The 16,910-nt window shown below is 49.2% G+C and overlaps 2 protein-coding genes across 2 annotated transcripts; both read left to right on the top strand.

Annotated features, from left to right (window-relative positions):
* The first annotated feature begins 749 nt into the window (after positions 1 to 749).
* Positions 750 to 3,535, top strand: Cenpb (centromere protein B). Its single transcript, XM_021194411.1, has one exon. It carries the CDS (start codon positions 942 to 944, stop codon positions 2,742 to 2,744), a length of 1,803 nt encoding a protein of 600 aa, XP_021050070.1. The 5' UTR covers positions 750 to 941; the 3' UTR covers positions 2,745 to 3,535.
* Positions 3,536 to 4,093: 558 nt separating this feature from the next.
* Spef1 (sperm flagellar 1) lies at positions 4,094 to 9,715 on the top strand. Its single transcript, XM_021193972.2, has 7 exons — positions 4,094 to 6,236; positions 7,507 to 7,618; positions 7,967 to 8,123; positions 8,332 to 8,371; positions 8,484 to 8,538; positions 8,719 to 8,842; positions 8,956 to 9,715. Exons 1-7 carry the CDS (start codon positions 6,128 to 6,130, stop codon positions 9,061 to 9,063), a joined length of 705 nt encoding a protein of 234 aa, XP_021049631.1. The 5' UTR covers positions 4,094 to 6,127; the 3' UTR covers positions 9,064 to 9,715.
* Positions 9,716 to 16,910: the final 7,195 nt, after the last annotated feature.

Genomic DNA, 16,910 nt, shown 5'->3' with positions numbered 1-16,910 from the left:
TGTCTCCCTCATGCTGGGATTAAAGCATGCGCCATAACAAAAATTGCTAGAATTTTTAAAATATCATTAACACCATCAAATGGATTTAAATGCTATGTTGTCTTTACAATAACATAACTGCGTAACCATAGACTGGCTTTTTCACTTTTGGAACAGTAAACACTGTTAAAGTTCATGTTAGGTGTCTGAGAAAAAGGCGCAGCACTTAAAGTGCACAGGCTGCTCTCAAGAGGTTTGGATCCCAGCACCCACGTTGCAATTCATAATTACCTGCAATCCCACTCCTGTCTGAAGCCCTCTTCTGGTTCGCTTGGGCATCTGCATGCAGGAGCGCCTACACACAGGCAGACATTCACATGCATAAAGACAATTATTTAGAAAGAAGCATACAGACAATTGCATTTACACGTAGCAAAAAAAAAAAAAAAAAAAAAAAAAAAAAAAAAAAAATCCTAATCGCTTGATGCCAGCCAATTAAAACGCAGTCTAAGCAGCCTGATGTCACCTAGGCGCCTCTGGAAGAAAGAGCAGAAGAGAGAGCACCAAAAGGTCCCTGTGCATCTGTCCAGGTGCCTGAGTGCGTTTTGTCTCGGCCGATGACCTTTCCCGCGCGTGGCCGAGGCGCACAGTCCGGGCCTCAGCGCCCCCGGCGGCGGGACCGGGCAGTGGCGTGGGGTCGGGGAGGCGGCGCCCAGCGTCCCCGCGCTTCCCGCGAGATCCCGCGCGCGCTCCGCCCCGCGCCGCGCCGCGCTCCCCGCTGGGCACGTCCTGCCGCCCGCGCCTCCCGCGCAGCTCGCCACCGCCCGCCGCCGCCCCGCGAGCCGCTTTGTCTCGGGCGGGGCGCACGGAGAGGCCACCAGGTGCCCCCCGCCGCGGGCCCGGGCCCCCCGCCCCGGGGCGGCGACGGCGGTGCCGGGCCCCGGGGCGGAGGGCGCGCCGGGATGGGCCCCAAGCGGCGGCAGCTGACGTTCCGGGAGAAGTCGCGGATCATCCAGGAGGTGGAGGAGAACCCGGACCTACGCAAGGGCGAGATAGCGCGGCGCTTCAACATCCCGCCGTCCACGCTGAGCACCATCCTGAAGAACAAGCGCGCCATCCTGGCGTCGGAGCGCAAGTACGGAGTGGCCTCCACCTGCCGCAAGACCAACAAACTGTCCCCGTACGACAAGCTGGAGGGGCTTCTCATCGCTTGGTTCCAGCAGATCCGCGCCGCCGGGCTCCCGGTCAAGGGCATCATCCTGAAAGAGAAGGCGCTGCGGATCGCGGAGGAGCTGGGCATGGACGACTTCACTGCTTCCAACGGCTGGCTGGATCGCTTCCGCAGGCGCCACGGTGTAGTGGCCTGCAGCGGCGTGACGCGTTCTCGGTCGCGAAGCTCTGCCTCTCGGGCCCCAGCGGCACCTGCCGGCCCAGCCACGGTGCCCTCCGAGGGCAGCGGTGGGAGCACACCCGGCTGGCGCGCGCGGGAGGAGCAGCCGCCGTCGGTAGCTGAGGGCTACGCCTCGCAGGACGTGTTCAGCGCCACCGAGACCAGCCTGTGGTACGACTTTCTGTCGGACCAGGCCTCAGGGCTCTGGGGAGGTGATGGACCCGCGCGCCAGGCCACCCAGCGCCTTAGCGTTTTGCTGTGCGCCAACGCCGATGGCAGCGAGAAGCTTCCCCCACTGGTCGCAGGCAAGTCTGCCAAGCCCCGTGCAGGCCAAGGTGGTCTGCCCTGCGACTACACTGCCAACTCGAAGGGTGGAGTCACCACCCAGGCTCTGGCCAAGTACTTGAAAGCTCTGGACACTCGAATGGCTGCAGAATCTCGTCGGGTCCTTCTGCTGGCCGGCCGTCTGGCTGCCCAGTCCTTGGACACCTCCGGCCTGCGGCACGTGCAGCTGGCCTTCTTCCCTCCTGGCACCGTGCATCCATTGGAGCGAGGAGTGGTCCAGCAGGTGAAGGGCCACTACCGCCAGGCAATGTTGCTCAAGGCCATGGCAGCACTCGAAGGCCAGGATCCCTCAGGCTTGCAACTGGGCCTAGTGGAGGCCCTGCACTTTGTGGCTGCGGCCTGGCAGGCAGTAGAGCCCTCGGACATAGCGACTTGCTTTCGTGAGGCCGGTTTTGGAGGTGGCCTTAATGCCACTATCACCACTTCCTTCAAGAGTGAGGGAGAGGAAGAGGAGGAAGAGGAGGAGGAGGAAGAGGAGGAGGAGGGTGAAGGGGAAGAGGAGGAGGAAGAGGAAGAAGAAGGGGAGGAGGAAGAAGGAGGGGAAGGAGAGGAGGTAGGAGAGGAAGAGGAAGAGGTAGAAGAGGAGGGTGAGGTTGATGATAGTGATGAAGAGGAGGAAGAAAGTTCCTCTGAGGGTTTAGAGGCTGAGGACTGGGCCCAGGGAGTAGTGGAAGCCAGTGGTGGTTTTGGGGGTTATAGTGTCCAGGAAGAGGCCCAGTGCCCCACCCTCCATTTCTTGGAAGGAGGAGAGGACTCTGACTCAGACAGTGATGAAGAGGATGAGGAAGAGGAGGACGAGGAAGATGAAGAAGATGAGGATGATGATGATGAGGATGGTGATGAGGTCCCTGTGCCCAGCTTTGGGGAGGCCATGGCTTACTTTGCCATGGTCAAGAGGTACCTGACCTCCTTTCCCATCGATGACCGAGTGCAGAGTCACATCCTTCATTTGGAACATGATCTGGTCCACGTGACCAGGAAGAACCATGCCAGGCAGGCGGGAGTTCGGGGTCTTGGACATCAAAGCTGAGCTGCTGGACATAGCTGTACCCCAGCCCAGATGAGCTGCTCCTGCCCAAGGCAGAGAGAGAGAACTCTGGGCAGCTGCTGGAGATGGCGGGAGAAGCCCAGGGCTTTCAGCAACGCTTCGCCAGGCTCCAGGCTCCGAGACAGGCCCAGGGGCTGAGGTCCCCCTCACTTCTGTTGCCTCTTTCTCAGAATCCTCTTTCCTCCCCATTAGTCCCTGGGCTCAGGGCACTGGATGGGTGGGGAGCTGTCCGGTGCTACCACACCATGCCATCAGTGAACTCGATCACAGTGGCAGCCAGGGTTGGGTCCTGGAAGCTCTTGGCCAGAGAGTGCCTCTCCCCCTGCCACCCAGCCAGGTCTTCGGTGGGGGGGATCCCAAAGCCATTCTGGAAAGGGCTCCAGAGAAAGGTCTAGCCTAGGCCCCCACAAAACTAGCAGCCCCCCTCCTGCATCTGTAGGCTGTCTAAAGAAGCACAGTGTAACTTAGGGCGAGCTCCCGAGCCTGCCTCTGCCTGCTTCCACCTCCCCAGATCCCTTCCTCTGGCCCAGTCTTTGGCCCTTGGTTTTCTTTCCAGATTGGAGGTTTCCGGGAGGCCCTCCAGGGGCGTGACAGCAGGCACCTCCAGTCTGGACAGCTGCAGGCCTCTGCCTCATCCTCTGCAGACCCCCCATCCTGGGCAGAGGGGCCTGGGGCTGGGCCCAGAGTCCAGCCACCCAGGTGCTCCTTTCCCAGCTTGAATTCAATAAATCTGTCCACTCCCCTTTTGTGGGAGTGAATGTTTTAACAGCCAAGGATGCATCCTTCATGGGCTGGGCTTGCGTCTATCTTGGGGGACACATCCTTTCCTGATTTCCCCATGGTTCTTGCCACTAGCGGGACATGGAAGCAAGGTTTGAGCAGATGGACGTGACTGGGGTGAGTGGCAGGCGGTGACACCCACATCTAAATGTTACAGAATTCTGGGGAAGGAGGGTGTTAACATCTTTTGATAGACTTGAGGAACCTTAGCCTTAAACTTTGTTAGTGAAAAGCTCCGGGTGGGGCAGGAGATAGGGAGCCAGCAGTCTCTTGGGGCAGATTAGGCCATATGCACCTGATGACCCAGCCCACCAAAGCTAGTTAAAGTCAGCTGGAATGAGAACAACTTTGGGATGGCTATGAGCCAAGTTGGAGTTGGAGGTACCCTTATCTTACCCTACGAGGGAGTTCTTCGGGCCTTTGATTGACATTTTCAAGCCTGTTAGCCACAGCACAGTAACAGAAGGCGAAGTTATTGGGATACAAATTGCAGCCCCATGTGCAAGGCCACTCCCCCCCCCCCCCCGCTCCAGTCCAAAGGTGAAGGCACGTCCTTCTTTCAGTGCCCAGCCCCTTCCCTCATGGCTCTTCCTTTCTGAAGCCTTCAGGTTCCAGCCAAGGAAAAGCCTGGTCAGGGTAGGTAACTCTCAGTACCAAACCGGTTTTCCCACCTTGACTAGGGCTGGTATATTACCCCTGGTAAATCCCCAAACCCAACATAGCCCAGCCACCAGGAATGTGAAGGGGTGGGGGATATCTAAGTCACCCTTTGTGCCTTGTTTACCTTAGGTGGGGGCCAGAAAGGTTGAGTCTTATATTTCTGACACTAGGGGATTACCTCCCTTGGAAATTTGTTTTGTTTTTTTAACACAAATTTTGTTTTATTTGTATTAAGGTAGGGAGGAACCAGGGCCTATAGCAATCCTGGTAAGTGGCTCACTGCTGAGCCACACTTTCCCTTGAAAGTTTTGAAACAAAGTCAAGCAAAGGGATTGAGATTCCATATGACATCACCCCTTCCTCTAGTTGGGAGCCTGGAGGAGAGGACCAGAAAGTCTAGTCTATCCTGTGGGCTTGCTCTGGAGTAAGTAGGAGGGAGCAGTGGCCTTTTCTCTAGATATCCCTGGCTAATCCAGGACCTTTGTCCCAAGTTCCAAGTCAACTCTCTTTGGTCTGTTGCCTGCCAACAAGAATCTCTTCTACTGGACTCTTATGATTTAACACAAGCTGGTGCTAATACGGCTCTTTTTTTTTTTTGTGCTAGGTGTCAAACACTCAGGTGCCCTAATGGAGTAACAAAAGCCATGACAAACAGGCAGAGAGGTTCAGTAATATGCCCAGCCCCACATCCATTAGCCTATTGGAAGCAAACTTTCTCCTTCTCGGAGAAAGTTTAGTACTTTGTGTTTCTTCCCCAAGGAGGGACCTGTGTTCCCAGCCCTCCTGGTTGCAGAAATCAATTTCCAGTTCAGACCAGCCTTTAGAGGGAAGCAAGGACCTTGGCCGTGTCTGTGGAAGCTGTTTTTTGTACAGCCGACGTGCAGTCCCCCCAAACCCATACAAATTCAAGATACTTACACTTTTTTTTTTTTTTTTACTATTTGTAAATTACTTTCCAAGTACATCTTTGGGACAAGAAACTGAAAACTTTCCATTTTACAAAGGAAATAGGGTTAAGGAATTAAATGACCTTCCCTAAGAAACTAGCCTTCATCTGCTCTCCCTGGGAGTCTGGGTTACATATGAAAGGCTCCAGAAGAGCACATTGCTGGGATGTGGAAATGGCAATGACCCTAGGCCTGCAGTTTCAGGGAAGGGAGCTGTTGAGAGCACTATTAAACAGCGTGTCAGAGGCGTGAGAGGAGGGTTAGTGGTTAGGGTACTGCCTGTGCTTCCACAGGATCCAGATTTGGTTCTTAGCACCAACATGGTGGCTCACAACCATCTCTAAAACCAGTTCCAGGGGGGATCCAACACCTGTCTTTTGAGTGCACCCAGCACACGCATGGTACACACACACACATATATATATATATACAGGTAAAACACCCATACCCATAAGAAAATAATTTCCAAATAAACAACTTATCACACGATCTTGATATGTATATTAGCAGAGCTCTGCCTCCCGCCCCAATGGTGACTTGTGTGGTAATGCTGCTATGCTGCTTCCTGTAGGGCTGATAAATGACACAGAAAGGGAAAGGGGCTTGGGGACATAGTAGATTTTCGTAAAGCCCAGAATGAGTCAATGATTGTTCAGCAGGTGGTGTTGGCAGATAGGTGATGCCTTCTTGGAGAGAAAGGAAGATATAAGAACAGTCAACTGCCCTTTCAAAGTTGGGCCCAGGGGAAGGTAACATGGAAAAACTACAACTCCCAGAAGTCTCTGTTTCCAGGCAAGTAGCGACGGTTGCTATGGTTTCGGAAAACAATATGGCTGCTCCCAGAAGGGATTTGAGTCTGTGAGGAATAAAGACCCAAACGTATATTTGAACGCTCCCAGTTGCGAGAGGAGGCATTTCAAGGGTCCTGGGGCTGGCGCTGGGCTCTGTCGGGAACGTTGAGGCCTTGCTCTGGATCCAATGGAAAGCAGCGTGGATGAGGAGGCTCTGCACCAGCTGTACCTCTGGGTAGACAACATCCCTCTGTCCCGACCCAAGAGAAACCTCTCCCGGGACTTCAGTGACGGAGGTGTGCATTGTTGTGTGTTTTAAAATACTGTCTTTATGTATATTTAATGGATTAGTGTATATGCTATTGTTGTTATGTGTCTGTATAGAGTGGGGTGGGGTGGGATCCGTATTTTGGGCCTTTAATTGTGGAAGTGATCGGTTGCATGATTCTTCTGTGTGTGAACAATGTATGTCCATTCTATCTTGTGTGCATGGAGTGTATCTGTGTGTCTTCCTTCAGGGGCTTTAAGAACTAAGCTGTGTGTCTGTGAACCTGTGTTTGCTCACATTGCTGTGTTCTGCAGTCTGTCTTGTAATTTCCATTGCTGTTTTGTGAGATAGTCTTGAACTCCTGACTCTCCACCTCTACTACATTCCTACATTCCTACGTTTGCCTCTCAAGTTCTGAGATTATAGGCACAGTGCCACTACTCCTGTTGTTTGTTTTTAGTGTGGTGCTAGGGAGTCAAACCCAGGGCAGTGTGAACGCTAAGCAAGCTTGCTACCAATGGGGCTAAATCCCTAGCCTGTGTTCTTTTGTATTGACATGTTCTGTCCTGCCTGTGTATGATTTTTTTTTTGTGGTTGTATGTTTGTTTTTCAGGAAAGGCTCCTGTATTTAAGAAATGCATAGTTCTGTAGGCAGAATGTCCTTCATTTCTATGTGTATAATTGAAGAGGCAGTGTATATGTGTGACTTGTATGTGTTTCTATGCATGTTCTCATGTGTACTTGGCACTTATTTGCTGTGTGCATCTATACATTCTGCCCTACATGCATCTGTAGATGGACATTTTCGAGACACATAGTTGCTATGTAGCCCAGAACTCACTATTTTCCTGCATCCTGTGTGGTGGGCTTGCAGGCATGAGCTACCATGCTGCTTAAATGGCCCTAGGGGGGTTGAGTGCAGTGCTTTGAGCATGCCGCCAACTAAGCTATACCGCCCTTCCTGGAGAAGGATGTCTTTCTGCTTGTGTTAATCTGTGACTCTACTAATACGTGCGTGTGTGTGTGTGTGTGTGTGTGTGTGTGTGTGCATGTGCGTGTGTGTCCATGTGAATTCCTAGGATAAGGCTGCAGACCCGTATAGGGCCCTCTTGGAGACTGAGTTTTCCTATGATCTGAGACAGAGGAATATGCTGAGACATGGGGGGGATCTTGAACGGATCTTTGATCTGGCTTTCTTTATCTCCTTTCTATGACCCTTCCCTTTCTCTATCTCTACCCCTTCTTCCTTGATCCTATGCTCCTGCCTTTTGTATCTGCTCCCAACCCTTTCCCCTCAGTCCTGGTTGCAGAGCTTATCAAGTTTTACTTCCCCAAGATGGTGGAGATGCACAATTATGTCCCTGCCAACTCTCTCCAGCAGAAGCTCAGCAACTGGGGTCACCTGAACAGGTAGTAGAATCCCTGGGTGCAGAAGTGACTTTGGCTGGGGATGTGGCTTGGTAGCGGACACACACACACACACACACACACACACACACACACACACAAAATCCCTGGGTTGGTTCCTAGCAATACAAAATGCTAAATGACAACACTGGGACTGCTGGGGGGGAAGGGGAAACAGAAGAATCCATTTAGAAACAAAAACCAAGTAATTACTTTATCTGGGTAGAAACAAAGAACTTGGAACACTCAAGCAGAGAGGGCTTCAGATGTCTGCCCTTCCTCTGGTACGATGTCCACTTCTTTTGCATTTTCCCCGGTTCCCAATCTGCTTATCTCATATCCACCCCCTAGAAAGGTGCTGAACAAGCTGAACTTCTCGGTCCCCGACGATGTGATGCGGAAGATTGCACAGTGTTCTCCGGGGGTAGTGGAGCTAGTGCTCATTCCACTGAGGCAGCGCCTGGAGGACCGGCAGAAGCGCCAGAAGCTGGGTGTTGGCTCCTTACAGGTGGGGCTGGTGAGCTTGGTGATTGGGACGGGGTATTGGGGTATTGGGCAGGGGTGCTCCCCAGACAGTGGAGAACCTGATGTGGTGATAAATAGGAAGACAAGGTGTCTATCTAAAAGAACCTGGCCTATGGGGTTGTGGAAAGGAAACGGGGATTCTTGGAGTTAGGTGACCCCAGGCTCACAGGAGACCACATCTGTTCTTTCAGGAGCTGGTTCCTCAGGATAGCAGTGGCTACATGGATATGGGTAAGACAATGTTCCAGTTATCTCAGAAACAGCTTTCCCCACTTCCTTTTAATCAATTTTAGGGTCATTCTAGGACTCCAGCAAGGTCACTTCTCCACTTGCTTTGTCTTAGGTTTGCCCCAGAAGGTTCGAGGAGAGGGAGCCCCAGCCTTGGGAGAGCAGCTCAGGTAAAGCTGAGAGTTCGACCTCACCAGGCTTGGTAACTTCCCCACACAGACTAGGTGGCAGTGCCTTGGGGCTTGGGGGTTGCGGTGGGGAGAAGATGAAGAGGGAAGGCCTGGCCACGGTTAGGAGGGAAAGGTGGGGGTCTGACGTCCAGGCCTCTGCTAAGCTGCTACCCACTGCAGAGAGGGCCGTCCATTGGCTTCCCGACCTCCTGGGTATAACCAGACGCTGCAGGGTGATCCGAGCTTCGTCCTCCAGATCGCTGAAAAGGAGCAGGAGCTGTTGGCCTCTCAAGAGACAGTACAGGTAGGTGAGGAGGGGACACTGATGCCTAAGGGGCAGCTTGAAGCCTGCAGAGCCAAAACACTGGCAAGGCAACAACAGGTCTTCAGACTTGATGTCTCTGCGTCGCTACCCAGGTCCTTCAGATGAAGGTGAAGCGTCTGGAACATCTGCTCCAACTTAAGAACGTGCGCATCGATGATCTCTCCCGGCGGCTCCAGCAGGCCGAGCGCAAGCAGCGGTGAGCGGTGCCAGGGCTGCGCGGGGCTTCCCAGTACCCGCCGGAGCCCAGACGCCGCGACCCACCCACTCACCTGCGGACGCAAGGTTGGGAGGGCGGAGCGAGCTGCTCACTAGCGCGCCTTCTGCAGCTATGGCGCTCGGCTGCGGAGGGTTCGGGCGAACGTGGGGGTGCTCAACGCCGAGGCCGGGGACTGAGCCTCCTCACACTCCATCTGGGTCCAGGAAAAAGGATCACTTTCCACAACCCAGAAAACCTGTACGAACACACCGCATGACCTCCCACACCACTTTGAAGCTCCCGGCTCTGGGCCTGGAGAGGCGGTCCTCTGTCTCGTTCCACTCCTCTAGAACCGGTTCCTTTCTCAGCGTAGAAGATAGCTTCATCTCTTTCCTTGCTAAATCTTCAAGGCCTCAGACACTCGAGAAATTATCCCCGGAAGCTGAGGAATTCTCTTGCCCATCGTGTGTGTTGACCGGGGACCAGTTTCAGGGCTGGATATCACAGCAGCTGGAGAGGAAGGGATAAGGTGTTGAAGTAGGCGGGAGTAAGGGAGGCATCCAGCTGTGCAATCGCTCTCCTCTCAGGGAGCATTCTAAGGGGTGCCTGGGAAGGTAGGGCAGAGTTGTCTCCATTAAAGGTGCTGTTGTACATTATTTCCTGTGCCTGCCTTCTCTTTCTGCCTGTATGGATCCCCAAAGGCGGTGAGTTCCTGGCTTGTCCTTTATCTCTTTCGCCCAGTTGTCCTCTTTTAGACCCTGTGGACCTATTATTACATTGATGATAATGCCAGTGGGAAGATTCTGTGATGTGTGACAGCCTGCTTCTAGCACTGGGTGACCCCCTCCTTGTCCGTTCCTCCCCCCCCCCCCGCAGTGTCCTCTAATCTTGTCCAAACCCAAGCTGCGATTTTTACCAATTGTGGCCACTCATGTCCTCAACCTTGCCTATGGACTCTCTTAAATTAGCTTTCTGTATGATTTTCAGCCCTGTCCACACACTGGTCTCAATTTATGGTTCGTTGGCTACATGTCACTTGAAACCCTGACCAAGACACCTGACCATGGTATGACCCTCACTGTAATGATTTGCTGCTGACTGACAGTAATGCTGAACATTTGTAAGTCCCAAGGCCTGGCAACTCCATTCATAGGCATATTGTATGGGAGAAACTCTTGTGCCCTGAGTTCTGGGAGACACACTGCAACAATTATACAGAACTGAAGCGATGGGCTGGAGAGATGGCTTAGCATTTGCTGTTCTTACAGAGGACACAGGTTCCATGTCCAACACCCACATGGCAGCTCACAACTGTTGATCACTCCAATTCCAGGGCCTCCAACATCCTCCTCTACCTCCATGGACTCCAGGACTGTATGTGGTGCACTTAGATATGAGCTTTAACTCTAAAAACTTAAAAAAAAAAAAATTAAAAGTAACTTGTATTTGGTTATCTATTACTGTATAACAAATTACCATCAATGTAAAGGCTTAAAACAACACATGATGGATTTTGTTTTTGTGTTTTTTGAGGGTCAAATCTGAGCATAGCTCAGCTGGAACGTAGACTTCCCGGATCCAGGATGTTTACAAGGTTAAGGCCAGCGGCTCAACTAGAACCGTGACAACTGGGGAAGGAGGCACACTCTGTTGTTAGCAAGCCAGTCCCTCGTGGGTTGCCGGGCTTTCGTGTTTTGATGATTGCTGGCTTTTGCCTGCTCTGAATTCTTCAACATATGGCCACTTCCAGGGGAGTAGCTTGTAGTGACAGTTTTGGCATTTTGGATTCTTTAAAAAACACAGAAATATTATAAGTATGGGGCTGCTTCAAACTGTCCACAGAAGCTATGATTTGCTCCTTGCTTTAGCAGGGGCATGGTTTTGCCAGCTGCAGATCGTTTCTGGGATTGGGTGACATTTGGAATTCTGGAGACTTTTCAGAGAGTCAATAAATGCTAGGGCCCTAAGAGGCCCTGTGGGTTGTTGCTTGCTGTTGGTCACGGTTTGTTAGATAGTGCGAACAGAAGGAGAAAGAAATTAGATATCCTCATGGCAAAGATCAAACTCGCCCCAAGGAACTCGATGCCTAATCAGCAGGAAGTAGTCTAAGGACAACATCACTGCCTTTCCCCTCTCCTAACTACTGATAGGGGTTGAAAGGGTGGAACAAAGAAGAACCCCCAAAACAGCCTAAGTCCAGATACAGCAGCTAACTTTAATTTTTTAATTTGTATTTTAAATTTATGTATGTGTGTATATGCATGCTACAGTTTGTGTAGGTGTGTGTGTGTGAGAGAGAGAGACCACATAGTGAAGTATTAGTGCAATTTTAAATGTGATAATTTTTTCTTTAGCCAACTTGCTCCCAAATAAATGAGACAGAGACTATAAGATTTATTTAATCAAGCTTTATGGCACAATATCTGAGCACTATTAATCTATTTTAATCCTCTAAACTAATCTACCTACCTCCCAGCCAAAATCTAGATACTTGCATTTTTGTATTGATCTGGCTCTCTCTGTTTCAGGTGTGTTCCCACGGCATCTCCTCAACCCTTTCTTCCTGGTGAAATACCCACTCCCACCGCCCACAACCCTCCCCCTTCCCGGCTGGGATTGAAAGTCCAGCCCGCCGGCCAGGCGTGGTGGCGCACGCCTTTAATCCCAACACTTGGGAGGCAGAGGCAGGTGAATTTCTGAGTTTGAAGCCACCCTGGTCTACGGAGTGAGTTCCAGGATAGCCAGGGCTACACAGAGAAACCCTGTCTCAAAAAACCAAAAAAAAAAAAAAAAAAAAAAAAAAGTCCATCCCTAGTCTCTTTCCTCTCAGCCATTGGCTGACCAGCTTTTATTGACAAATCAGATAATAAATGGGAGCAATGTTTACACAACACTGAGACAGGAACTTCTTAGAAGAAGCATTACAAAGCCCTGTCTGCATTTGAATAATACGAGGATGATATTTACGCATGCAGCGAAGGAGAAAACCAACTCTTACAGGAATTCCCTTATCCACACACACATCCCAACTCAGGTTGTGGCAAATGCCTTTTTCCACTGGGCCATCTTGCTGGCCCCATAGTAGCTTATTTTTACCATGTTCTGGTAAGTGAGAAAGTAAAGAATGGGCTAGCAAACCAGTTGTGGTACTGCACATCTTTAATCCCAAGCACTTGGGAAGCAGAGGCAGTTCTTGTTAGCACCAGGATACTGCAAGCCCCGCCTAACCATGTGATCCTTGACCAGCGTTGCCAGGGCAGCGACCTTCAATCCCACAATCCACTTGGCTCAGTTCCCGCCCTCGCTGGTGTGACCTCATTTTCTGTATAAGAGAGGAAGCCACCCCCTCCTCTCTCTCTCTCTCCTCTTCTCTACCCTTCTACCCGCTTCGCTGCTCCCCTATTCCCGCATAATAAACCTCTCCCACGTGGGACACCTTGGCCTGGTCTGCTGCTTGGTTTATCCACCCAAAATATAAAAGTTCTAGTTCTGTGAGGTCAGTCTGGTCTACATGGCAAGTTCCAGGTTGGCTATCCAGGACCTATTGAGACCCTGTCTCAATTAATTCAAAAGATGAAAGGGCTGGAGATAAAGCTCAGTGGTTAAGAGTATGAACTGCTCTTGTAAGGAGTAGAATTCAATTCCCAGCACACACAATGGGCAATCCATAACTGCTTGTAACTCCAGTTCCAGGGGATCTGTTACCTCTGGTTTCTGAGGGGACCTGCACATATGTTGATATACACATACACATAATTAAAACAATAACATTAAATATTTTATATGAGTATGTAGCAAAAAGGAAATTACAGATGAGATGCCAAACCTACTCCATCTTGGAAACAGCCTCCATCTTAAAAAAGAAAAAAAAGCCTGAGAACTTGACCTGCAGCTGAACCCAAGTTCCAGGAAGAACTCCATGGCTTGTCCTTGGCCAGTTACTCCCTAGCTACTTCCTAGCAACAGTTAATCAAAGATTAGTCTGATTGTTTCAGATGTACCTTAAGACCATTTGTGATTGAGCATGATCTTGCTTCAGAGCACTCACCTGCCAGCTTACAATAGACATTCAGTTAAATGCTTGCCAGAATGGATGCCCCATTTTCTATAAAACCTTATCCTGACGAGAGTTCGGGGCTGCTTCACCAAACCCTCCTGTGGGTCAGCAGTGAGGAGGCCCAAATTTGAGTTTGTGTTAAAGGGGGCTGTATCTCAGTTGGAAGAAGTTACCCTAATGGAATCTGAGTCAGCTCCTTGGTGGTCTTTTAGGGTTCACGAATGCTTCCTGGCACAACACAATCTTATCTAATGTAGTCATTTAAGTGCTATCCCAACACATTTGCTGTGTTCTGCTTATTAGAAGCATGTCACTGGGTCCCGTCCGAACTTGGGGAGGGGTCATATACTGGCATCAACACCAAGAGGAATTGTTGGAACTATTTTTCCTTTTGTGGTAATGTAAGATCATGAGACCTGGCATACATGAGACCTTGTCTCAAAAAAAGAAAATTATTGTGGGTTAAGGATTCTCTCCTTTGCTGTAAGGAGACACCATGACCAAGGCAACTTTCGAGGGAAAGCATTTAATTGGGTGTTTCCTTACAGTTCCAGAGGGTGAGTCCATGATCACCATGGCAGGGATCTTGGTGGCAGGAAGGCAGGGTGCTGCAGCAGTAGCTGAGAGCTCACATATCCCGCAAGTTACAGGACGAGAGAGCAAGACTGAGTTTGGTAATGACTTTTGAAATCTCAAAACTGACCCCCAAAGACACACCTCCTCCAATAAGGCCACACCCACTCTAGCAAAGCCACACCTCCCAATCCTTCCCAAACAGTCCTGTTAACTGGGGACCCAACAAAAATTTAACAACAAATTAAAATAATTGAGCTGGTGAAATGGCTCATCAGGTAAAGGCACCTGCCACCAAGTCAAATGACTTGGTCAACCCCTGGGACCCACACAGTAGAAGGGAGAAGTGATTCCCACAGGTTGTCTCTGAATTCTTGAATTCTGATTTCCTTTGGCTTATTCATTCCATAATTCCCCAGATGTTTAAAGAGGAGTGCAAACAGGCTGACAACCCTGAAGAAGAGAAAGCATGTGAGTAGCAGCTGTGAGTTGTTACTTAATGTTTTGGATAGATTAAGCACAACAATGATTTTAAAAAAACACATACACACAAAGTAAAAATAAAGGGCAGGCCTTTAATCCCAGCATGTGGGACGTAGAGGCAGGCGGATGAAGCCATCTTGGTCTACAGAGTGAGTTCCAGGACAGCCAAAGCTACACTGAGANACCCTGTCTTGAAAAACCAAAACCTCAAAACAAACAACATAATACAACCAAAACAAAAAAATAAAAATAAAAACGGAACATGAAAAGTCTGCTTGGACACCCTTCCAGAATGTTTTATTTATTTATTTATTTATTTATTTATTTATTGAGACAGAATCAAGTCTTTAACTCAAAACACTGTGTGTCAGTCTCCTGAGTGCTGGGACACAGGCACGCACCAACCACACCCATAATCCTAGCACTGAGGGGGATTACAGCAGGTTTTGTGTGCTAAGGCGCATGTGTCATTGTCTTATGTTTCTTCTTTACATACAGGGCCATGCATCACATTCTATGTTCTCACCTTCTTGTAGATATAAGTGAATTTATTTTATGAACCAACTTAACTGGACCACAGGGCATCCAGTTGCTTCATCAGCCTTGTTCTCAGGACTCTGTGAGAGTGTTCTGGGATGTTAGTAGAGGGTAAAGCAGATTGCCCTACCTTCTGTGGGTAGGCCCGCCTCATCCAGTCAGCTGAAGGACTGAGGAGAACACAAAGGCCAATTGTCCCTTAGGTATGAGAGAATTCTTACAACCTGATGGCTTTTGAACTGGCACCTCAGGCCCACTTCCCCTTGTCTTCAGACTCAAACAGAAACACTGGCTCTTGCTGAGTCTTAAGTCTGAGTCTAACAGCCTTTGGACCACAGCTACCCCATTACCTCTTCTAGTTTCCAAGCCTCAGAATTTGCATTGTAACTGAAGGAAGCATTTTCCTTCCTGTACTATCAAGTCACCATGCTGACTATGGGACGCACCAGCCACCATAACTGTGTGAGCCAACTCCCTAAAGTAAAGCGATCGCCTAGGCTCTTTCTTTTGGTTCTGCTCTTGGGCCGACTTCAACCGGTTCTACTTTTCTGGAGAACCCGATAGATAGATACAGGATTCTTCCATGTTGCTATAAAAAATTTCTTCTCTTTTAGCCACATAAAATTCTATTGTTTAATCTGTTCTATACTTATTTCCTATTTTTGCTATTAGTAATATTAATTCAACAATGATTAGGTTTATGCCTAATAAATGTATTGCATAATAACAATATTAGATGTAATTTTTTTCTTTTGGTTTTTCGAAACAAGGTTTCTCTGTGTAGCCCTGGCTGTCCTGGAACTCACTCTGTAGAACAGGCTGGCCTCAAACCCAGAAATCCATCTGCCTCTGCCTCTGCCTCCCAAGTGCTAGGATTAAAGGCATGTGCCACTACTGCCCGGTGGATATAAATTTTATAATTGGGGTTGCTAGGTTAAAGAGTGTCATATTCTGGGGGTGGTGGCATATGCCTGTAATCGTAGCATACTGGAGATAGAGGCATAAAGATCTCTACAAATTTGAGGCATGTCTAGTCTATAAAGCAAGCTCCATGACAGCCAGGGCGAGACCCTGCCTCAAACAAAATACATGAGTGCATGTGTAGTCCTGACACACTGTGACATTGTTCCATAAAAAGCATTTCTGACTCATCACTGAGACAAACGCTGGTGACCTGTGGCCGTACTTTGTTTGCTAGTTTCAAGAAATGAATTACCAATTTTTTTCTATTGATGAAGATGTGATGCAACTGGCTTTTTAAAAACAATGCTAACTGGAGCTTCTATAAGTGCAAACCCTTCAGATAACAGTTTTAAGAGTTCCTATAAATATATATTTTGTTAGGGTCCTATCAGAACAAATTTATTTTTACTTTTTTTTGTCTTATTTTTTTCACTCCACCCCTCCAAAAACAAATGCATTTATTTGTTTGTTTGTTTGTTTGTTTTGAGACAGGGTTTCTGTAGGCTTAGATTTTTCTCTAAACTTACTTTATTTAGGGTTCTTAAAAGCGTCAACCTCCCGTTTAGCCACTTTAGGGGAGAAAGAAGATGAATAAGACAAGGGGGTTGTGGACCTGTTTAGAAGGAGTTCTTTGGGGGCAATTATACTCTTTGTTGTCAGGATACCAGCAGTCCAGTCCAATAGCAAACACCAAACAAGAATCAGTAGCAGCAGCGATCCAGCAGAAACCACAAGGCTCTGCCAAATCTGCATGAGTCAACAGAAGCAACAAGAATTAGCTGGATTACCACAAGAAGTTCTTTGGCATGTTTCTCTCTGTGAAGTGAAAGACCAGTGAAGACCATCGAAGCAAGACCAGTGAAGCATTGTGTGCCTGGCAAAAACTAGCGAAGCATCCTTTCACTGTTTGTGGGGTTCCATTTATACTCTTTCCGAACATCATGCATCCTCCTCACGTGTCTTCTTCAGTAAAACTTCCTCTCACCTGTCTGCTTCAGGTTTCACTATTTAGCCCTGGTTACTCTACAACTTACTATGTAGAACAAGCTGGACTTGAATTCACAGAGATCTGCCTGCCTCTTGTCTTTCAAGTGCTGGGATTGTGTGTACCACCATGTCTGATGTGTGTGTGTGTGTGTGTGTGTGTGTGTGTGTGTGTGTGTTTTGGTAAATGAATACAGGTGCTGTTCAAGCCATATCCCTCTGGAGTTGGAGTTACAGGCTATTGTGAGCTGCCT

This window comes from Mus pahari, chromosome 3, assembly GCF_900095145.1.
Source record: "Mus pahari chromosome 3, PAHARI_EIJ_v1.1, whole genome shotgun sequence".
Classification (NCBI taxonomy): Eukaryota; Metazoa; Chordata; class Mammalia; order Rodentia; family Muridae; genus Mus; species Mus pahari.
The sequence above is the reverse complement of the archived record's forward strand: the minus strand, read 5'-3'. Positions and strand labels throughout refer to the sequence as shown.